This window comes from Notolabrus celidotus, chromosome 13 (genome assembly GCF_009762535.1).
Source record: "Notolabrus celidotus isolate fNotCel1 chromosome 13, fNotCel1.pri, whole genome shotgun sequence".
Classification (NCBI taxonomy): domain Eukaryota; kingdom Metazoa; phylum Chordata; class Actinopteri; order Labriformes; family Labridae; genus Notolabrus; species Notolabrus celidotus.
The window spans coordinates 26173721-26197331 of NC_048284.1; the positions used below are offsets into that span (position 1 = coordinate 26173721).

General features: G+C 40.9%; 1 protein-coding gene and 1 long non-coding RNA gene across 2 annotated transcripts; one reads left to right on the forward strand and one right to left on the reverse strand.

Moving 5' to 3' along the window:
- The first annotated feature begins 1580 nt into the window (after nt 1–1580).
- Nucleotides 1581–23331, forward strand: LOC117824605 (potassium channel subfamily K member 13-like). Its single transcript, XM_034700143.1, has 3 exons — nt 1581–3061; nt 13914–14692; nt 22650–23331. Exons 1-3 carry the CDS (start codon nt 2725–2727, stop codon nt 22803–22805), a joined length of 1272 nt encoding a protein of 423 aa, XP_034556034.1. The 5' UTR covers nt 1581–2724; the 3' UTR covers nt 22806–23331.
- LOC117824606 lies at nt 13524–16116 on the reverse strand. Its single transcript, XR_004633614.1, has 2 exons — nt 15905–16116; nt 13524–14732 (listed from the first exon to the last, which is right to left on the reverse strand). It is a non-coding gene; the product is annotated as an uncharacterized LOC117824606 (long non-coding RNA).
- Nucleotides 23332–23611: the final 280 nt, after the last annotated feature.

Consider the following 23611-nt stretch of genomic DNA (forward strand, 5'->3'; position numbering starts at 1 on the left):
CAATCTCTGATTTGTCAACTTCAGTCCCCTAAACCAGCGGTACCTAAACAAACGACCCCCATAATATAGGTGCCAAAGACTTGCGACCCCCACAGTCCCTCGAAGTGATTAAATGTAGCTTCATTCTTGATTTAGCTAGTATGCATAAAAGTAGCCACCTACATGCACATGTGGCTGTTTCCTGTGATGTTGTGAATTAACTGCTGCTACTGATGCTTTTGTTAATTAACTGTAAACTAAATCTAACCCAAACCTTAGAAATCATCTAAAGAAAGGCAGAAAACTAATGAAATAAAATGTTAATGGCAATATACAAAATTTTAGATTACTTTAAAAAAAAAAAAATCTTGCGACCCCCAATTAGTACTACACTACACTACACTACACTACAAGACACTACGATACTATACTATAAGAAATTACAATGCTATACTATAATATAATGCACTATACTACACTATTATACTATACTTTATTACACTACATTCCACTACATGATACCATACTATTATATACTGCACTATACTATAAGATGCTAAACTATGACATATTCTAATATACTTTACTGTACTGTATTATAATATATTGCACTACACTCTGCTGTACTATACTATACTACACTACAATAAAATATAATGCAAGATAAGATACTATACTATACTATAGTACATCAACAGAGCATAGTAAAGTTCAGTATTGAATAGTGTAGAATAGGTTGTTGTTCAACTCTGTATTGTACCAATTTTCCCAATAACTTTCCCACAGTGCACTGCTCTGATGAAAGACTCATAGATGTTATTAACCATGTACTGGTTGCTTTGTATAGCCACCTCAGACCCATACCAGCTACAAGGAGAGGAGAAACAACACTCCAATCAACATCCATCTTACATTGATTGCCAGAGAAACATCAATACGTTTACTGGAGCAATGTCTGGATCTGTCCATAAAATCATTCATGGTGTGGTTGTAAGCAGGTTGTGAGAACACAGTAAACAGGTGAGTAGATCATGAACTTTCTGTGCTATTATTTTATCAAGTGTTTTAAGTGTTTACCAATTGCTTCCTCTCATTTGATGACTAATGACTTGAAATGAGTTGAATGCACTGTATGTGTGACCGCAGTTAACTGTTGATGCCTTTCGGTAATTAATGACATGAATTTAATATAGTTTTAACGTGAATAGCAAATCTTTAATTGAGAAATACAACTTGTGTAGATATCAGAGGACAATATTTTCAACAAAGCTATCTCGTTTATTTATGTTAAAAAAGATACCATAAACAATTCTTGATGCTTGTATACCCCAGAAAGATGGGACTGTCTTAACAACTGAAAGAATCTATCTTAACAAATCCTCCATTTTAAAAGGACTTCCTCGTAATCTTGTCATGTTGTTGCGACAAACACTCACAGGTCACACTTCAGGCTGATGAGCTGCTATTCATAGGTTGCTGTTGTTGTGTAACACAACAATAATTCCAAACACAGGACGCTGAAATGACTTTCATTAATCACCCTGGTGGGTTATCAGATGGAAATTCTGAAGAAAAAAAACCAACTCAAGTTACTAAGTTATTAAAACCACATGAAGACCTTCATGTCCATAATTCGTATAGCATTTGAAGAGTTACATATGTGTGCTGCAACACACAATCAGGGCTTCTGCCTGTCTCATATGAAAAGCACAACATGTACTTTATTGCTTGCTCCGGGATCAGTGCTCTTTGTGTCTTAGGATTGTACTTATTTCCAAAAAGTATTCTCATTACTATCAAGCACATGTTAAATTTAAAGTTAAAATTCATGTTCACCACCCCCGTTTAAATAAGGAAAGCTTTTAAAAGTGTGACCTAAAAAGACTGTTGTTCTGTGATGGCCCCGGACGCGTCCACGTGTTGTTAAATTACCAGATTTACAGAAATAGCCCTCTTGTTGTCCCTGTGATCCTGAATAATTTATTTGAAAGCATCGCTCCGTTTTGACATTTGCTCACACCGTCCCCGGGTAAGCACGGACGGGAGCATGAATCCCTCATCAGAGCTACAGAAAGGTCAAGTGATATTGATCTCGCTATGCAAACGCGCGCTATATTGTCGGAATCAAACCTCCACGGCCGGGATCAGGTCGAACATTTCCGGGCCAGTTCAGGTCTCATTATCAGATTCCGCCTTTTATGACGCTTTTTTCAAACTGAGATGAGAAACAGCTTTGGAATTTGCCGGAAAGGCAAGTTTGACCACGTATATAAAAAAATCTTGGTACAAGATGTGAGTTCATCCTTTTATCTTAGGGCAACAAGCGGTGCGTAAAACGCGCGCTCAGGGGTGGGGACTTCTTTGGAGAGGCTGGACTGGAGAGCGCAACAGCACGACTCTCTTCATCCACAGGTTGCATCGTGGCTCTCTGCTGCTCTCGAAGCATCTCTGCAGTACAGACATAAGAGAAAAGGCGGTGGGGATGAACTGTTGGGTCGTTCAGGGACGCATCTGGAACGGTTCGGACTTGGACTGCACTAAGACGCTTATAGGCAAAATGCTCGATCCACAGCCTCGGCCAGCTCAATTTGCACCAGCCTGAACAATTGTGCTCCTCTGCGCAGGACTTTTCTGTCGTTAAATCATCTTGCATATGCGTTTCTCCCGTGGACTGTGCGTTCTATCCGAGAGCACCATGCCACAGGTCCCTCTCTACAGCTGCATCCCGGTGACAACAGAAACATAATGGCATGTAGGAGCGGCTGCTGCTGCGGCTCCGGTCCAATAAATGAGGATAACGCGAGGTTCCTGCTGCTGGCATTGTTCATCATCATCTACCTCCTGTGTGGGGCCGCCGTCTTCTCCGCGCTGGAGCAGCCAATGGAACGAGAGGCGAAGGAGCGCTGGGCGCAGAGGTTCGAGCTCTTTAGCCAAAAGTACAACCTGAGTAAAAACGATCTGAATAACTTCCTGAGGAGCTACGAGGAGGCGAACGTGGCGGGGATCCGCGTGGACACTATCAGACCTCGATGGGACTTCACTGGCGCCTTTTACTTCGTGGGAACTGTGGTGTCAACCATTGGTAAGAGGGGGAAAGAGGCGTTTGAACATAGTGGTTAATGAAATATTGTTTGGGTAGCTCATCATCTTCTTAACTTTTATTTCAAATCACAGGTGAACACAGGTGTTAACTTTTGCGTGTGTGTTTATGTTTGTGTTGTGATTTTTTCTATTTTAATGTAACGTGACTAATTAAGTCACAACTATCTTGTAGAATTTGATGTTTTTGCAGACACTTTAAAACAATATCCTATCAGACTGCTCCTTACAAACTTGTTATGGACAGTTTTTAATGCATTTTATGCCCTCGCTAATATATATTAAAAAGAGATAGATTAAAAGGATTGGGTTAGACATAATTTAAGCACAATAAAGACTAGACCTCTAAACCAGCTCAGTAAAGTGTGCGCAATTCCAAAACTCTTATTTGACTCCTTGTAAAAGCATTGTATCTGTTTGAGGACTGCAACTGACTTCTTACTTTATGATTGTCAATAATTTTTATGATTGATTGATGAGTTGTTAATCTATAAAATGTCAGTTGAAATAATTAAATTAAATTCCCTGTTCAAATTCACAGACACAACAGTGAGAGCTTAATGTTGTTTCTTTAAACCTACATTTGAAAACCTAATTATGATATATATAGATGACATAATGAAGCAAATCCATAACATAAAGAAGCTGGATCCAGCAAATGGTTGACATATTGATTGAAAAACTGACATAACTAGGTCTAACGTCAGATTAAGTGTAGGCAGATGCATCTGAATTGATAAACAGATAAATCAATGCAGCTCTTCTCTGTTGAAAATCCATGCAGTGAGCAAGTTAAGCCTCTTTACCAGCAAAGCTAACACAACCGATACTCCGTTTACACTTGACAAAATGCAATCCAGATACATTTTTTATAAAGATAATTTTGGGCTTTTATTTTAACAGGACAGCTTTAGAGAGAGATCGTAAATGTGGGGAGAGACATGGGGAGGATGGCATGCATACAATCAAGCTGGACCAGGAATTGATCCTCCAGCTAGTGCGACGAGGACTGTAGCCTCTGTGCATGGGGCACATCCTCTCCTAACTGAGCTACACTGGCATCCCTGGATTAATTTCCTTGATAAGAAAAACCCTAACACCTCTTAGTTTTAATTGTCTCGTTATCCTCAGTGGGATCAGATCTCTGCTCTCCTGAGAAAAAACGTGTGGACAGGTGTCAGAGCAGAGTGAGGATGTAGATCTGGATGCCATGGATGTTGAATATCCTGTGTTACACCTAAACAGTGTGAGCCAGGCTACCTCTAGAGGTGAGCAAACAGACACAGATGTGATCACCTTGTTCAGAGATTGATCACTTTTTAATACCCGGAGTAAACTAAATCTACATTTCAACTAATTTGAATATGACCTGTGTTTGTTGAGTTTAAATTATTAACTGTAAGATTTCCTAGTTTTGACTTGAGTCAGTAGGTTCAGCAAAACTCAACTGAAAAAAAACAGACAGTCAGGTCTGCTTCAGAGTAAGATTTGTCCCTGAGAACAGAGCTGTGCTCTGAGCACTGACTGTGCTCAGAACTGTCTGAGAGCATTAGAAATGTGTGTCAGTGGGGCAGACAGAGTAAAGATACAGAGCCCTCCCTCTCTCTCCTCACAGCGCACAGTGACAATAAACCTTCTGTTGTCAATACCTCTGATTCGTACTTACTGTACACTCTCCCTACTGCTATCACTGTTGTTGTCCTGTGAACACCTGATGGATAGTGCCACTTCAACATCTCTGATTAGAGCCAGCTGATTCATAATGATCGACACTTTGACATGCCTTCTCGTTAGATGACTGTCCTTTGCTATTGAAATTAGTTATGGTAATGAAGGATCCGGCTGTGTCAAAATCCAAACTGCATCCGTCTCTCTCTCTCTCTTTGACTTTGTTTTCAGACTGGTTTTGTGGTGGATGGATTTTGGCTCAAAATTAGGCGTCTTTCATGTAAAACCTGAAGCCTCTCCCAATTTCTAAGATCCCTTTCTCTCTGACATTGTTTCCCACTACACCTCATCTTTCAGCATCTGCTCAATTTCCTGAGACTGCCACCAGAGTAGTATAGATTCCATCACATATTTTATCAAGTATCACTTAAGTACCCTCCTGAGGTGTAGCGTCATTATTCAGTATGACGTTATAATAGATGAAGACAGCTTTAACATATTGCTCCACAATCACTGACCATACTAATAACACCCTCAGGCACGTTTTGATGCCATTATTGAAAAGACCTCCAGTAGAGATACTATGATGCTGAATCCAGGCGTCCATATTGAACAGAGAAGTTGACATCATGATTGGCCCTTTTTATTACATGTCTGCCCTCCATCTTCCTTTCAGGTCTTAGTTTTCAGTACAGACATGGCTGCAGTGAAGCTCCTCAGAGACTCAATGTTATATCACATCCTCATAGACTTACCTATGTGTGCATGTGAGTATGTTATGTTAGATCATTTGGACATAGAGGACCTTATGTCGGGATTTTAAGTTAAAAAATGTGATTGGATTGCTAAATAAATCATTCAAAGATTCATATAATTATGTTTTGTTTGGCGAAATGACCACATAAAATGTTTGAGTTTCTCAAGTGCTTTCCATGTATCCATGTATCCATTACAATATGATGGGAAAGCCTCTCCTAAGCTATTATAATTGTGCTGCCTCAAGGACAAGACTGTGTGAGTCAGAGTTTAGATGAATTCAGAGAGGACTGTAATGGAGATGTTTTGAAATGCATGACCAGAACATATGCATAACATGTAATTCCTCATGCTTAGAATTCCACTGGCGTAGACCCTGCTGTACATAAGGAAAAAATATACTGAGACTGTAACATTGTGCATAGATTACTGTCAAGCTTGACGTTTGAGGAAATACTCATTATTCATGCTGTAGTTTGATATATAGGGAGCTTTGCTGGCTCTCTTTCTTATCTGTGGAAAAAGCCTCTGGAGTACTGCATGGGAGAGAAGTATTTTTGAGGCAACAGAGGTATTGGAGGTGAAAGTCTATTTCCCAGAGAGAGAGAGAGAGAGAGAGAGAGAGAGAGAGAGAGAGAGAGAGAGAGAGAGAGTGTGTGTTAGATGAGTCACAGCTGCAGCTCTTATACAGCTTGGATCACTGTTGAAGTCTCCCAGTTTGATTATTAAAACAAACAAATCAACAGTGGAAGCATGTGGTCATTGATCAAAAGTTTAAACACAAAAGTTATGACTCAAGCTGTTTTTTTCTGACTCCTAAGTTGAATTTTACAAGAAACATTGATGCCTCAGGCTAAAGTTGTGTTACACACGCCTCTGAAAGTGAACGCTACATACTGCAGTGTTGAACAAGCTGAAAAATACTAAATAGTTTAGATGTCTATGTGGGTTTGTGTGCGATCTGGGTCAGTTTTGTAACTTGATGTGTTTTGTTGAAGTTTTTAAAAAGGTCAATATGCAAATTTGCGTTCTTCTGAGTAAGGCTTGGCATACACTGTGCAGTTGTAAAATGTGGTGGACTGTGAAACTGTACATGTGATTACAACACGCAACCAAAGCTGCAGGGACTGACCGTGAAGCACACCATGAGCGCTCATGCTGTATGTTTCAAATTGGGACAAAGCTTTGACAGATGTCGATAAAGTTTCCTTTGAAAACTCAAGAATCAATCACAATTCTCTGGGAAATGTAATCAGTTTAGACGTAACCTTTTTCAAAAGAAATGTTCACAGTGGTTGCATTTTGGCTGTTCCATTACACGGAGACAGCTTTATTACATCTGTAAGTGCAACCTTTGAAACCTGGTTCCAGAGTGGATTCTTTTGAAAACGCAGTCCCTTCTGTCACCAACATTAACTGGCGATGCACGGATCCTGTGAAAACTGTGATGCACAGCCCCATTTAAACATGCATATTCTGTTCTCAGTACTCAGTGCTCTGTTAAAGAACACCTCTGTGGGGTTCTGCAGTGGTGTTTCATCACAAAGTTTACCACCAACAACTGGCCTGGCTTGCATACTCCAGCGTTTTCAGTTGTTTTTGAAGATCTGTGTGTGTGCAGCTCGTTATCACGGTGCTGTGGTATGAAAGCAGTTGTTTTTTTTTCAAATAAAACACTAAGTAAAGACTTTTCCATTTTTAATGGGGATGTGGATACTGGTCTAAATGAGGCCACAGGGATTGACTGATCATCTAAAACATTTTGACCACCTACCACGCAGTCTAATGCAACCTAATGCCATCCTATGCAATCCAGTACACAGTTCTACCATCATCTCTACTGTTACAAAACCTCACTTCAGTTTTATCACTGACGTCATAGTCGGGATGGTGGTGCATTGGTGTACATTACTCGTATGTTGAAAGGTGTTCCTGATATTTTGCCCACTCGGTTGATGAGGGGTGCCGTGGTGCTTTCAAATGCTGTCAGCACAATCAGGAAAAGTGATTCTGTAGTTGGGGAATCGACTTATGGCTCTGTGATAGCACGCTGTCAGCCAACCAAAACTTCTGATATGCCAGAAAGTTATGCCCAAGTCTGGAGCTGCTGATCAGGCCTTGATTGCACACTGTACACTGTACAATACACAAAAAAACAACAAGCAATAGAACTGAAATTCAGCCCTACCTCAAGATCGGTTGTACAGCTCAAAAATCAAAAATCGGGTAAAAAAGATCTTCACTTCACACAGTGTGCCCGGCCTAACTTCTTTATAGTGTTGTAGAACTTCTAGTTGGGTGAAATCTGAAACAAAGACTTGAACTACCATACTTTCCTTTGAGTGATTTTATTCTTTGTAAAGAAGGTGACAGTGATACATGTGATATGCAGTTCTGCAGAGTGTGAAAAAAAATTGATGAAACAAGCTTCTCTTTATAATACAGAATGCTGCCCAAACAAGCTCTGCAGTCCGGTCTCTGTAGGCATGAAGATACCGTTAACTGACAAAACTCATCTGAAACAGAAAGTTCAAATGGTCTTAGCAAATATAGAAAAGTAACAGTAAGGTCAGAGGAGCAAGCTGCACTTCTTCCTTTACATATACTTTACATTACATTAGCAACAGTGGCTAACGCTAATTGGTTATGTACTTTTTACATCCATCAGCCATGTGGAGCTAATTTCTGAGAAGCAAAGACTGAAAAGTCAAAAACAACACACAGCTCCTCCCTCCACCTAATACTTAATAAGGCGAGGAACTTGATCAAATAGACTGAGTAAAACATGGGCAAGTCTCGGTGACATCACCCTTTTGTTTTGAAGCCTATTGATGACAGTAGCCATATTGGAAATGCTGACTCAACCTAACTTTCGGTTGATCAAACAAGACAAAGAGGTGGAGTGGAGGTGGGCCTTTAGCCTCATAGCTAGCAGCCACAGGTCAGGTCTTTAAAAGCAGTGTGCCCACAAAGTCAGCCATGCACTTAATTATAAGTAAGACTATGTAATATCTTTCGAACAATGTACGTACAGTGTGTGCAGATAAGGAACTTAGCTCTTCAGACCAATATCTTTTTCAGAAGTAGATTAATATTTCTTATTTTCTGTAAAGATAGGCTTTTATGAATGGGTGTGTTTGTGGTTTCCGCTGCTTATGCCCTCAGCCTCAAGTGGACACATGAGGAACTGCAGTTTTTGGCACTTCTTTATTGGCCGAATTTCTTATGACTGGAGAGTGCTGCTTGCTTGGTCGTTTAGCATAGCTCAGCTTAGCACAAAGACTAAAAGCAGATGGAAACAGCTAGCTTGTGTGAAACCAAGCTAATCATATTAATCAGCTTAAAATAGATTATATTAAACCGACAGATGGGAAAGTGTCATCAGCATTGTTTTATCAGTAACTCCCCAATAAATAAAAATCTGCTCTTTAAAAGCAGATAATATTCTTTTAGATGTTTTGTTTGTCAGAGGTTGCCTTGTGAGAGGAAAAGTCAGGACTGTGTCACACAACTCAGCACCCCCATTAACACCAGGCATGTTCAAAGCTTGTATGCCAAACAGACTGAGTCAGTCTGACACAGATGTCACACTGACACAGTGAAGCACTATTTTTCTTCCATTCTTTCCAAAAATGTTTATTTTATTAAAAAGATTAAGTGACATATCAAGATGGCATTAAAGCAAGCTAACCAAACAAGAAGGAGAGAAAAACACTTCGATAGAATCCAGCTCATTTGGCTTTATTGTCTTGTTTGAGATAAAACTGCAACGCCCAATTAGCACCTTGAGAACAACTCTGAATGTGGAGGCAATCAAATCCTCCACAACGAGCCTGCCTCTGGCACAGAGGCAGTTAGTCACTCTGCATAATATGTTTTTCAGGACACAAAGTACCATAACATTCATTTTTATTTTTCTAGTGCAAGTCACTTTGTAATTAGATCAAATTCAAGCCGCTACACCTGTAAGATATCTTTGTATTCCACAACATTCCCAATCACAAAGGAGTGAACTGAAAACTGAAAAAGAGTATCAGACATAGAGACAGTGCACGATTGAGCTTTGAGTGTTCAATAAAGGATGAAAAGTAGACATGATGGAGATTGGTGCAGTTGACAGAGGTACCTTTCACTCTGGCCTTGTTTGCACTTGTCATTAACATTCGTCTTGGGTGATCATATCGCAAGTGCATGTCTGGAGTGCGTCAGCTCACACCTGGAAGTAGACTGTGTCTGTACATGCGTCATTACTGACTACTTATGGTCATCTGGCTTTCCTGCTCTTCATGCATAGAAGCACATTTATAATTTCCCCTTTAAAAGAAACATCAGTATTTAAAATGTGGCACATTCTTGCTGTAGAGAGGGTGAGAAAGACAGAGAGGGGAGGAGAGAGGGAGGGAACCAGCAGAAGGGGATTATTAATTACGAAAAGTGTGTCAATGTCATAACATGAAGCTTTCTTTGATCATATAGCCTGCTCCTCCTCCAAAGTTTCTGGTTGATCAATGAGGGTAATGAAAAATACTGAAGACTAGGATTGGTGTCTAAAATAAAACAGGAGATAAATAGATCAGGCTTCAAAGCCCTGACCTGCCCCCTTCCTCACTCCTTGTACAGGGTTGTCACCTATTGAAAAATAATGTACAGTATCCCTCAAGGAATAGAAATGGGATGCAATTTGTCTCTTGTTTCCTTACACATTCAACTCAATGTATATTCATTATATCAGTTTACAGAAAAACAGCCAATATGTTCTGAGAGCGTTGGGTGGAAGGGTCTCAAAAGGCTTCGAGAGTAGAGGAGGAATGGCAAAAGAATACATAACAAACACTCACACGAGTCATCAAACTTTACTTAGCCAAGAGTATCTGCTTCAGAACAACACAAGAATCTGTTCTGCTGTGGACAGTACCAACCTTAGATCTTTTATCAGAAAACTAAATGTGTGGTCTAACGGGAGGTGTGTGAGGTTAGTTGACCACTTCTGAGCATGCCTTAGCTCCACCAGTGCAATGTGTCGGCACTCAGTATTACAGCTTCACATCTCACAATGAGAGGAGCATGGGGGCGCGATGTCCATGTCACGCGGCGACCTCCGGCTGATAGAAATGAAGCCAATGGGGAAGCGCTTAAAACTCCAGTATCTTTAGTGGTCGCTTGAGGCTGGCTCCAGAAGTACCAGAAACCAAGTACATACCTATTCAAAAAACATGATCTTCACAGCAAAACTCAAATGTTCACAGCCTGGTTTAGAAACTGGTTTTGTGTTGATAGCTCATTTCTCTATGGGGACTAGGGATGTACATTTTAAGTATTTTCCGTGATCGATTTCTGGAAATGTATCAATTATCGATTCTTTTTTTATTATTCAATAAAAAAACAGTATTATTCTTATGTCAAAAACAAGGCCAAATACGTTGTTTCCCCCTAGATTATATTTTCCACAGCAACAAAATGCATATAACTGATGGTATTGAATATGGGTAACATGTTTAACACTGATTATCAACGATCAGGCTCATAAAAATATTCTCTGTGGACATAGTCTCATAAAGTGAAGACTCATAATACTAACAGAAAAGTACTTCAGACTCACAGTGTCCAGTTTTCTGTCTACTCATTCTTCTTGAGAAAAATAAACATGTGTATTTGGTCAGGTGTCAGCCGGGAGCAACCGGGTCATAATCAGTCCAGCTGCAGAAAAGCCCAGACAGCTCTGATGTTGCTGGTCTATAAACATAGCGTACTAGCAATTCTCACCAGTCTGTTGTCTCTGTATCTAAAGGTGGGGAACTGTCCTGTTTAAAGTTTTCAACCTCCTTGTTCATGTCATTGTTAGCAGCAGTTGTGTATTGATCCACTTTAAAAAGTGGAGACCTGACGCACAGCCGCAGCCGCCAGCTGAGCGTCTCAGCTGTGTGCAACACCTTTAACAGCTGATTCACAAGAAACATGCTTTAAACTTAAAACACCTCCCTGATAACTGAGTGTAATATGAGACCACATGATGACGGAAAATTGAAATAAAAAATGCTTGTTTCGAGTAATTTCTTGAGAATCAATTAATCGATAATCGATTAATTGTGTTCATCCCTAATGGGGACACACTGTACTGGGGCGAATTTTTCTTAAAGCTCAATAGTTTAGAAAATTAAGAGAGTTAAGAATAATAGTTTTGCATAAAAAGAGTCACAGCTGTCTTGACTCACAGGAAGGCACCCTGTAGCTGTTAGCAAAGATGCCAAAGGCCCACTTTAACTCCACGTCTTTGCATCATACTAGATCGACCAAAGTTAGTTTGAGTCAGCATTTTAGTGAGGTAAAGAGGCGGCTTTGAGCCTCCTAGCCAACCACTACAGTGTTCCCAACTGTCAGTCAAGTCAGTCATGTCCTTAAATAGGCAAAACTGGTAATCTTAATATCTTCTGAAACGTCACGTTTGACAAAAATTCACCCCCGTACAGTATGTGCCGATAGAGAAATTAGCTACGTAGAGCCAAGCCGTTTTTTGTACCGGGCTGTAAACATGTTTATTTCTGCTGCAAAGATCGTCTTTTTTGAATTGGTGTGTATGTGGTTTCTGGTGTTTCTGTAGCCAGCCTCAAGCAGATGCTCAAGGAACTGCAGTTTATAACACTTTCACATGAGCTTCATATTTTGAAACTGGAGGTTACCGCTCGGTGACATCATATCTTATGAAACAGTCTAGGGTCCATATTACTGTATAGTCAATGTTTGGCACCAAAGTATTATGTTTAAATCAAAGTACATAATCCCAGCCCTGTTATAAAGACTCTTTAAGTACTGAGTGGGACAATTTTGTGTTAAAAAAAATCTGGTCTTTGAGGAATCTAATCCAAATTCCTTCTTGATGCACATTGGGTGGATTCACACCTTTAATTAGAGTTGTCTACCTGTGATTGGCCCACTCAAAGCCCATGTTATACCACATCTTACAAACTGTGCATACGTCTTCAGTGACATTTTGATGACATTTCCGCTCTGCCATGGCAGCTAAGCTGAAAGGCTTCACTCAGGTCAATGCATTTGCTTTCACTACATCAGGTGTCATTTTACAGTGTATTAGGTGCAGCCAGGGGGCAAAGCAGTCATTTAAGAAGGGGGAAAAAGTGTTAAAGTTGTTAAGTTCTAGTGCAAAATTGTATTTTATTGTTTTGATTATCATTCTATTTTAACCCTCTCACTAATTTATCAAAACCCCAAACTGTATAACTCACCTTACATTGTTTGATAAAAAAATTTGAGTGCAGGGTCCTCTTCCTCTTGCTGGCTTGATTGTGTGTAAACGTATAGCACATCCTAACCACTAGGTCCTTATAGAAGCAACAACTGAGGCATGCCTTTACTCTGAAGACAAAAAAGAGGCAGCAAGCGCTCACTTTTCCCACCCTCTCCTGGTGTGTTCTGGACAACTTTGAAGAACATGCTCAGACTTGTTCAAATGCATTTAACAGCTGCCAAATTCAATTCATAGAATGGAAAAGTGCTGGGGACAAAGGGGACAGATATGGCAGCTGCGGGGGGACATGTACCCCTTGTCCACTACGCCCCTGGGTGTGGCCAAGTGTAGAAGTTCATGAAAGTGAATTGCCTGATGCGGATGGAATAGCTGTCTGCTTCACAACAATACAAAAAGTGACTCTCTATCATGCACACATTTTGTCTACCTGTGATTGGCCCACTCAAAGCCCATGTTATGGACAGATGGAACACGACCAAAGCTGTACAAACTCCCAATAACCTCTCCTCTTTCAAAATAGGTGCATGCAAAACAGGTGCACCTCAGATTTTGTTCTTCTGCCAGTTCACAAGCGACAAAGAAGTCACATAGAGATGATGTATGATAATGTACCTGTGTTAAAAACAAGTTAAGTGACTTCAAGCCTTTACACAAATCAAAAATAGTGATTACAATCAAGACAAACGGACTGAGTTGAGAGATGTGCTGGGAATGAAAACGCCTCAATTCTTAAAGAAAAAGGGAGACAAAAGAGAGATCATAGAGAGAGTGTCACCAATGGCAACCCAGTATATTGAGGCAGTGGTATAATACTCACTCACAAGAACAGATAAACAACCTTTATTAATGTCTGAGAGGTTGGGGGTTCAGTTTCATAGCTAAGTCAGAGCGGCAGCATTAGACTACGGGCTATCTCATCTTCTCTCAAAATGGTCTATTCATTTACTGAAAGCACTGTTTGATTTGTAAGTGCATTTGAGAGCACTGAGCATCGAGTCCAAGCGTTTGTCGAGTGAAGGTAATGCTTTTATGTAAAATACTTCTTTGTTACAGATATGCTTTTCAGTTCAGTTCTGTAGACGAGAAAAAGGGGAATTCAAGCTCAGCTCCTCGGAGCAGCATTATAATGGTTTCTTTTATATTCCAGGGTTTGGGATGACGACTCCGGCCACCATCGGAGGAAAAGTCTTTCTGATGTTCTACGGCCTCCTCGGCTGTGCAGCAACCATCCTCTTCTTCAACCTCTTCCTGGAGCGTGTCATCACCGTCATCGCTGTCGTCCTCAAGTCCTGTCATGAACGACGCCACAACAAAGCTGTTCTCCCACAAAATGGCCGACGAGCGTCTGACGGTAACAGAGCAGGTGTGAACGGGGGAGGAAAAGGAGCAGATCTGGCCGGCTGGAAACCTTCAGTTTACTGCGTCATGCTCATTCTAGGAGTGGCAGCCATCTTGGTTTCCTGTTGTGCCTCGCTCATGTATTCCGCAGCCGAGGGATGGGGCTACCTGGACTCGCTCTACTTCTGCTTTGTGGCCTTCAGCACCATCGGTTTCGGCGACATGGTGAGCAGCCAGCGGGTCGTCTACGAGGGCCACGCCACCACTGCATATCGTCTTGGCAACTTCCTCTTCATCCTGACAGGCGTCTGCTGCATCTACTCCCTCTTCAACGTCATCTCCATCGTCATCAAGCAGGTCCTCAACTGGCTGCTGAGGCGGTTGGAGGCCCCGTGCCGCTGTTGCTTACCCAGAAGGGGCCACCACCCGCACAGGCACCCCCGACGGAATGTGGTGGCTCCAGGTCACATGCGCGCCCGTAGAGACCCTTCCATTGAGACAGACGCCATTAACGAAAGCGAGACTGACACCGGACGCAGGATGTCTGGGGAAATGATCTCCATGAGGGACTTTCTAGCAGCCAATAAGGTGAGAGCTTCAGGTTGGTGCAGCTTGTGAGACTTTGAACCTGTTTAATACAATCATGTGTATTAATACGCAAGATGTTCACTTATCTCTAAGAGTAATTAGATTAACCGCTCAAATGAGTTGCAGGAAGAACAATCGGTCAATAATCTTGTTTCCCTGTAGTCATGTCTACTGCAGTCATTAACTCTTTATTCAAGCTGTTCTATTTCATCCCCCTCATCATCAGCTGTATTGAATCTTAAATGATCTAGTGCAGTTTTCCTGCAGGGCTGTCGATGTAGAACTCCTTATGAACCATGACTTACACGTAATATAATTTGACAGCCTGAGCAGACGCCCTGTTACTATCACCAGTGTTAAAGCCTCAAGGAATTAGCTTATAATATTAAAAAAGCGAATGATACAAAAGTTGAGAGGCTTACTAGTATTTGCAAATATATCAATGAAAAGACATAAATGAAATTTAAAATCTAGATCAAAAGCAGCTTATTTCCTTGTTTGGACCACATCTTACAAACTGTGCATATGTCTTCAGTGACATTTTGATGACATTTCCGCTCTGCCATGGCAGCTAAGCTGAAAGGCTTCACTCAGGTCAATGCATTTGCTTTCACTACCTCGGGTGTGTCATTTTACAGTGTATTAGGTGCAGCCAGGGGGCAAAGCAGTCATTTAAGAAGGGGGAAAAAGTGTTAAAGTTGTTAAGTTCTAGTGCAAAATTGTATTTTATTGTTTTGATTATCATTCTATTTTAAAGTTATTTGGGGGGGATTTTTTTATTTGCCTTTATTGACAGAACAGCTGAAGAAAAGACAGGAAAGTCCTCGACAGCCACTCCTAATTGGAATATAACCTCGGTCCATGGGGTACGGTTAAACTGCTAAGCCATCCGGCGCCCCAGATTATCATTATGTTATAGTATAACTGTCTGAATGTTCTACCTCTTCAACACAATGGAAATAAGCCTCAGCTTTTTTTGTAACATACTTGATAGAGCGATTAATTTAAAATTCACTCTCACCCTATTAGTATTTCTTTTGCAACTTAACATCTCTGTGAAGCCTTTTGCTTTTCAGAGATGCTGCTGCCTGCTCCCTGTTATGATCCCTGATCCATAACGAAGTATGTGTCAATAAATTCAGAGTACAAATTGTACAATATGCCTTTTAACCCTCTCACTAATTTATCAAAACCCCAAACTGTATAACTCACCTTACATTGTTTGATAAAAAAATTTGAGTGCAGGGTCCTCTTCCTCTTGCTGGCTTGATTGTGTGTAAACGTATAGCACATCCTAACCACTAGGTCCTTATAGAAGCAACAGCTGAGGCATGCCTTTACTCTGAAGACAAAAAAGAGGCAGCAAGCGCTCACTTTTCCCACCCTCTCCTGGTGTGTTCTGGACAACTTTGAAGAACATGCTCAGACTTGTTCAAATGCATTTAACAGCTGCCAAATTCAATTCACAGTATGGAAAAGTGCTGGGAACAAAGGGGACAGATATGGCAGCTGCGGGGGGACATGTACCCCTTGTCCACTACGCCCCTGGGTGTGGCCAAGTGTAGAAGTTCATGAAAGTGAATTGCCTGATTAGGATGGAATAGCTGTCTGCTTCACAACAATACAAAAAGTGACTCTCTACCATGCACACATTTTAAAAACGCAGTGGACCATTTCTTCTGATGTTCAAGCAAAACCTGAGGGGATCAGTATTATGATATCGAATTAATGAGGTTTCTGACTGGAATGCTAAATGGACTTTTAAAGTGCCTTTCTATCCTTTGTGACCACTCTCAGCGCTTTTACACGACTCAGAACATTCACACAACATTCATACACTGACGGCAGGGGATGCTGTAGCAGGGAACCATTAGTAGAAGCTATTCTCATTCGCATTCACACACTGCTGACTTTGACACCAGGAGCAATTTGGGCTTCAGTGTCTTGCCCAAATACTTTCCGGTTTGTGATTGCTGGAGCTGGAATTGACAGACTCTACCACTGAGCCACAGTCAGCCACATGGTTTACACATTTAAGCTCATGGTAGAAATGGGGTAATTGGTTACATTTGGTGAAAGTTTCAAAAAATGGTCAAAATTGCAACTTTGGATTGGCCATTGAATGTGGGGTTATTAAATACTTTTCACAAGCCCTTTTCATACAACCAGTTAAAAGCGCCATATTTGGGCACGGATTTAGCGTAATGGCAAATCAAGCACCCATGTAGCATATGGCCTGGGTTTGATTCCAGTCTGCGTCCCCTTTACAACATATCATTCTCCCACTCTCTCTCCCGGTTTCCTGCTCTATCCACTATCCTCTCCTCTTTAATAAAAGGTGTAAAGCCCAAAAAATACAACTTTAAAAAAGGCACAATATTTACACCTCTTTTACATACGGTCTTCAGTATGAATGTTTAGAGGCATGATGGTAGAACTGAGTCAGCGCACTGCTGCGCCGGCATTGTAGGTAGAAACAGAGTTATTACAGAGACGAGATGGGATAACTGTAGAGCCTGGTTTATACTTCTAAGTTGAATCTTCGCCACAAGCGTACAAAGTAGGTTAGCATAGCCCTGAACCAACGCAGAAGCCTGCACGTAGCCTAACATGCACCTCATCAAAAATGCAACTAAGCGTTGAAACAACACAGACAGCGGGGCCTGTGATTGGTCTGCTAAGTAGCATTGTAATTTCCTGCATTTTATAATATTCCTGGTATCACCATCCACACTGATTCAGCTGCCTTACATTCCACCTCCTTCAGGGTCTTCTCTCTTTGTGTCTTTGCAATAACTGCAGTATGATCAACTGCAGCTCAACCTTCATCAGTTCCAATGCCAAGATTACAAGCTCAGATTCAGGGCCAAGGTTTCCTGTACATAACAAGCAGAGAATGTAGCAGAACAGGGAACTGGTGATACGAGGAGCATAGAAATCGCACTGCCAACTAGCATTTAAGCAGAGGACTGTAGAGCAATGTGGGCACAAAAATGCACAATTATGTAGCTATTACAGAGTAGCTATAGTGGAGAGTCAACACAGAAGGATAAACCAGGCTTAAGCCGGAAGTGCTGTGTGTGCATGACTGAGTGTGTGTTTGTGAAGCTCCCACTGTGTGTTTACCTCCTGCTCCTCTGTAATACCATAATGCAATGTGAAATGACACACTGGGTCACCAATATTACGCTGCTGCGTGATCTATACTGAAACACAAAGGTTTGATGATGGCAGAGCATTGTTGTGGTGCTGTTGTAGACTTGCAGTATGAAAAAGGTTATTGTTAGCAGACAGCATACTCATGCAGAGTTACCTAGGAGGCGCCTAATTGCTATCAAAGCTATGAATGTAATATTAAAAGTAACTAGCTAATGCTGGGGATTTAAGGAGCTTAATTCCCCCTGACAACAACCACAAATAAAGACAGATCTTCAATACCCCGCTCTGAACTACTTCAGGCAGAAACAGACAAAGCACAATACCTGCTGCTGTTGGAAATCACCCGCTGCTGTCATTACTGTCCTGCTGGATGATGCTAACACTGTGGATCTGAGCTGGAAAGCAGTGTATCTATCGAATGAGTTCATGAATACTCACATATGACCACACCCAATTCAAACTCAATATCTTTAAACTTTACAGAAATTTTGATGGCAAATCTTTTATTAACATTGAGTGAGGGATAATGTATGGCTAGCAGGTGGTTTTGGTAAATAGAACCTCTTCAGGGAGAGACAAGAAAAGAAGTCTTGTCCCCCCTGAAGAGGTTCTATTTCCCACAACTCTCTGCTAACCATACATTATCCTGCTTATTACCCAGCTACGACCTTAAAATACAAACACGGTGGCAAAAAACTTTAAAATATTAGTTTATTGATTAAAAATGATTCATGTATACAGTTTGAAAAAAATAGTACCAATGGTTCCACAGTTAGCGTTCCATGGTGATGGATTCTTATCTGCCTGTTGCGCTTGATTTAACATGAAACTGTCCTCATTCAGCTCTCCTTCTTCTCTGAGCTCTGCGGTTCACACACCTTTAAAAATAAATGAGGCAAATGTCTCAACTTTACACTGCTGCTATCATCACCACCGCTCATGGATTTAAGTTTCTTTGTAGCAATCAGTAACTTAAAGTTGTACTCATGGGCTCTGTTGCCGTTACTAATATTGCTGGATCCAATATGAAAATATCTGTAGCAGGGACGGTCATTTCAAGCCAAAATACTATTCGGCCAAATAATCCCCCCCCCCCAGATGCAAAATGTGACGGAACTCTTTTCCACTGATTGATTTGACATGACGTGTGATCAGTTTGCCTCTGGTTTTGTTGTCAAGTAGTAACTGTTGTCAAGTAGTGGTCAAGGGGTTTCGACCAACACGGCAATTTCAAAGATATTGAGATTACTAGTCTTCCAATGGCTACGTTTACATGAGCCTTTTAATTCCTCTTTAATTCCGAATTAAGATTAAATCCTCTTTAAAAAGATTTAAAATTACCATGTAAACACCTAATTCCGAATGAAAATGATAAGTCCGAATTAAACTTAAATCCGATGTAAGTAGCTGGTTTATTCTGATTTTAAATCCGAATTGAATAATTCCTCGATCATGTATACGTTCATTCCGCTTTAAATTAATTCCGGTCGTTCTGCGCATGCTCGTTCCCTTGTCCTGTCGCGATGACGCACATACTCTGCGCTGGCGGGCTCATATTTCAGGATGAGGTAGAGCAGCCGTTGCACTAACCGGCTTTGAATCGCCACAGTCCGGTCTTCCGCCTCCCTTCTCTGGTCGTCTATGTCTCTTCTCCTCCTCAGCTGACGAAAGTGAAGCAGTACGTTTGTGTCGAGCTGCTTTTTAACAACTATAGTCAAAATCAAAGCGAAATTTGAACTTATTGTGTGGTCTTCCATGTTGTAACCGAAAATGAAAGAAGCAGGAACTGGAGTCTGTTTTCTTCCGGTAAACGTAAATACGTCACGCCCGCCCCTGTCCAGTCAGAACCCTTCCCAACCCCCAGACGTTAAGAGGAATTAAATAAAAACAATTAAACGTGTTTTCCATGTAAACCTCAATTCGGAATTACTATTTCCATGTAAACACGAAGGAGAAAACTTTAATTCGGAATTATTTAATTCAGAATTATTAATTCAGAATTAAAAAACATCATGTAACCGTACCCAATGAGAGGCACAGCTGCCTGTGGGAACACTGCAGCTGTTGGCTAGGAGGCTCAAACTCCTCCTCTTTACGTCACACTGGCTCGGCAGAAGCAATATGGCTCCCGCCAACGATTGGTCTCAAAACAGCTCTTCAGAAACAGATGGGTGACGTCACGGATACTACATCGATACATCCAATCAAGCATCTTACACAACCAGAAGATGAGTAACAAAGCCAGGCTGTGTTCATTTTTTTTGTATTAAGATATTTAATGTTAAGAACCATATGACATAGTCAGGAGGCTTTCTCAAATGTGGTTTCCCAGTGGCTTTGAATTCTCAGTATCTACTCAGAAGAAAATAATGCAAGATAAATAACCGTTAAAAATATGTGATATCTGGGTCATGGCTATCAGTATACAGCTCGAATAAACATATACTGCATATTATATTTCGCTGCTGTTTTTCAGTCTACACACATATTTTGTGATAAATGCCTCTGAATACCAATGATGTTACTCATCGCCTTCATCGCCACAACAGCACTCATAGCCACTCTGAGGTGTCAATTGTCCATACATTTCCATAACAGCTACTCTACTTTTCACAGACAAGAGGATTGAACATAGGGAGCTGCTGAATGCCAAGACCATGTGCTCTCATTTCAAGATTATTCTGATTCAAAACAAGATCTGAATTTTCACAGCTAATTATCATTCTGATTAAAGAGCCTGAGGGGTCTTCGCTGAGAGAAACGGAATAATGTGACGGTGTAGTATGATTATGTGATTAAAAACTCACTCTCAGAAACATTGCTGTTAATAAATGGGCTGCGTACATTGTGTATAATATCCTAGATAACCTTACAACAATAGAGTTTTGTGGTTTACAATTCTTTGCATGTTCTTCTGGCGCTGAGAGGAATAAGAGAAAAGGTTATTGGGAGTGGAGGGAGAGTGAAGGGACGTAGACTCAACAAGTTAAAGTGTTTCTGCTACACATTTTCCATCAGGAAATTGGTCCAATATAAACTTGTATTATAGCCTGAGTTGTGTTGGTGCTACCCATTGAAGAATTTCTTTAATACCAGTAACCTCTCTCTGAACACTGACTCATCTTTAGAGATATTACACTCCTGGTGAGTGGTCCAGACACTGAAGATGAGGTCAGATGGTTCAATTTACAGTGGAAAGTTGAAACCTCCAACATGATACTGGAGTTTGGACACGCTGATGCCACAACATTATGCAATCATAAGACTTCCTTTCCGGAACAAGATTAGAGGAGCTTTAAAGTGACTCAGCATCACTTCACATTCAAATATCCTCCCTTATACCTCTCAGGGTACAAGGATCCAACACTGGGGACACCCACCCAGAACGCTCCGTCACACCTCAGTCCACCTGGTTTCAGGAAACTACCACTCATCTTAATCAAACAAGGCTAATCAAGAGCAGATAATGTGATTTTATTAACTGTTGTTCCTAATTTTAAATCAATTAGACCAATGTCTTCCTCAGATTGTAAGCCTACTTTTTTTTGGCATATTTTGCCCCTGTACATGGGGCGCCAACAGTGCCCCATTGATAGCGGCTAGTCCTAGTTGCAGTGGACGTAGGTTCAACCCCTGGCCTCTAATATTTGCTGCATGTCTTCCCCCACTCTGTGCTCCCCACATTTTCTGTCTCTCTCCAGCTTTCCTATCTAGTAAAGGCAAAAAATCCTTGAAGTTTGGATATCATGAAACCGCACAAACACTTTTTTTTTGCAACATGCAACATATAGAGCTAGTTCAAAATGTAATTCCAATCAGTTTTCTGCAGATGCATCTCATCCCTCTTCAACAGGTGGCAAAAATGTGAGTGCCTCGAAGGTGTTACATTCACTGTCGCTTTACAAGGAAAGGGTACAAAGCTTCATCATCTGAAGCCTCAGTCATCAATAGAGTGGAATTTAAAAAAATGTGTTCCAACCTTCACAAGATGGCTTTCTTAGCTTTAAACTTGAGTTGGCGAGTTAGCTTTTATCACTTCAGTTTATGACAGAAAAGAAGATAAAGCTGGTGAGCATTTCCAACAAAAGCTTTTCTTGGAAGCTCATGACATCTCATGAACAACTTCATTTCATTGTTTTTATTTCATTCCAAAATCAGGACATAGCTTACAATTGCTATCTAGATCTTTAATATGGACTTCTTTTTATTTAATGCAAATAATAGAGTTTTAACATTTCCTTAGAAACGCCATTAATCGCAATCAACTGATGAAATTCTGCGATTGCTAGCGATTTTTATTAATTCAATTGTTTGACAGCCCTAAATCTATTTACACATGAAGTCATTTTACAAAACTGATGGAAATATCAAGTTCAAACCAAAGTAAAAGTCAACTTTTTTATGTTTGCACAGACTTTCATATGCACTATGCATCATAAGTATGAAGATGTTTCAGTCTCTGATGTACTGATGGACAGGCATCCCTTGAGTGGTGTTGCTATCTGTTCTAAAATTACCCTTAATTGCATTTTAAACACAGCTTTGACGGTCTCCACTAAGTGCTTTATGTGTGGGAGAGTAAATACCTGGTTTCTGTCAGTCACACAGACATTATTTGTTGTCTTTGTTCCTGTCTTTGTTCACACAAAAGAAGAAGAAAAAACCCATCAGGCGGGCTTTTATCACACCTTAGACGACACTCACGTTGTGTTACTTCTTGTTTTACAAGGCCTCACAGGTTGTCACTTTACAAACGCAGAAAACCTTTCCTCATCTGTTCGTTTCTTTATCTCTGCAGGTGAATCTGGCTATTATGCAGAAGCAGCTGTCTGAGATGGCCATTGGGCACCCGCGCCAGTCGGGCTCCAGTTCACACCAGAACGGATTCTCAGGAGGGGTGGGCGCCCTTGGCATCATGAATAACCGGTTGGCAGAGACCAGCGTGGACAGATAGGGGGAACAGTGTGAATCATTTTTAAAGGGTACAAAAGGCTGGCAGAATGAGATGGTGAGGACAAATTGACACTGAGAACCACCTTCTAGAAAAAAAAGAAGATCCGGGTGGTGAACAAGACTGAGTGTATGAATACATCATTCCCATCTATGAACAAGCTGACCCCCTAACAAGAACTGCCGTAGAATAAACCTCTCTGCCCACTTCCCTGACGCTAACAGGCCTACATGAAAGATGCATGATAGTCTGCTGGAGCGTCACATCTGGACCATGCTCAGTGTGCTGAAATGTGCTCCCCCGTGAGGAATTCAGTTTCCATGGTGATAAAAAAAAAAAACCTGCCTAGAGCTTTTGTATCGAAGCCTTAAAGACTCAATGCACTACATGCTACTTTACACCTTACTGCTTTATTCAACTTTGACTCAACCACAGTACTTTACAATACTCTCTACTGCTGTACTCACGTTCAGACTGTATCTGTAAGTAATGAGGAGAACATAGCTTTAATAAAATGCTGTTTCTTGGGTGTGTGTCCTACAGCTGTTCTTATAGAAAACAATACACGAAACACTGTTCATTCATAACATGGTGTTTATCTTCAACTCAGCATGAAATTAGACTATAAATGACACCTTTTTGTTCCTGCAATTCACAGCTCAGACAAATGTTTCACAGATATATCTAACAGCCTCCATCTCTGGTGTAACAATAAGTAACAGATAACACTTCTCCTCCTCCAATAGAAACCTCATTACAAGTTGAACAGACCGATCCATAGCTGAATGGATGCTTTTTCTGAGTCTGAG

Coding starts and splice junctions, on each gene's coding strand:
- LOC117824605 (XM_034700143.1), top strand. CDS start 2,725: ATGGCATGTAGGAGCGGCTGCTGCTGCGGCTCCGGTCCAATAAATGAG. Junction 3,062..13,913: donor AACTGTGGTGTCAACCATTG/GTAAGAGGGGGA, acceptor TTTATATTCCAG/GGTTTGGGATGACGACTCCG. Junction 14,693..22,649: donor ACTTTCTAGCAGCCAATAAG/GTGAGAGCTTCA, acceptor TTATCTCTGCAG/GTGAATCTGGCTATTATGCA.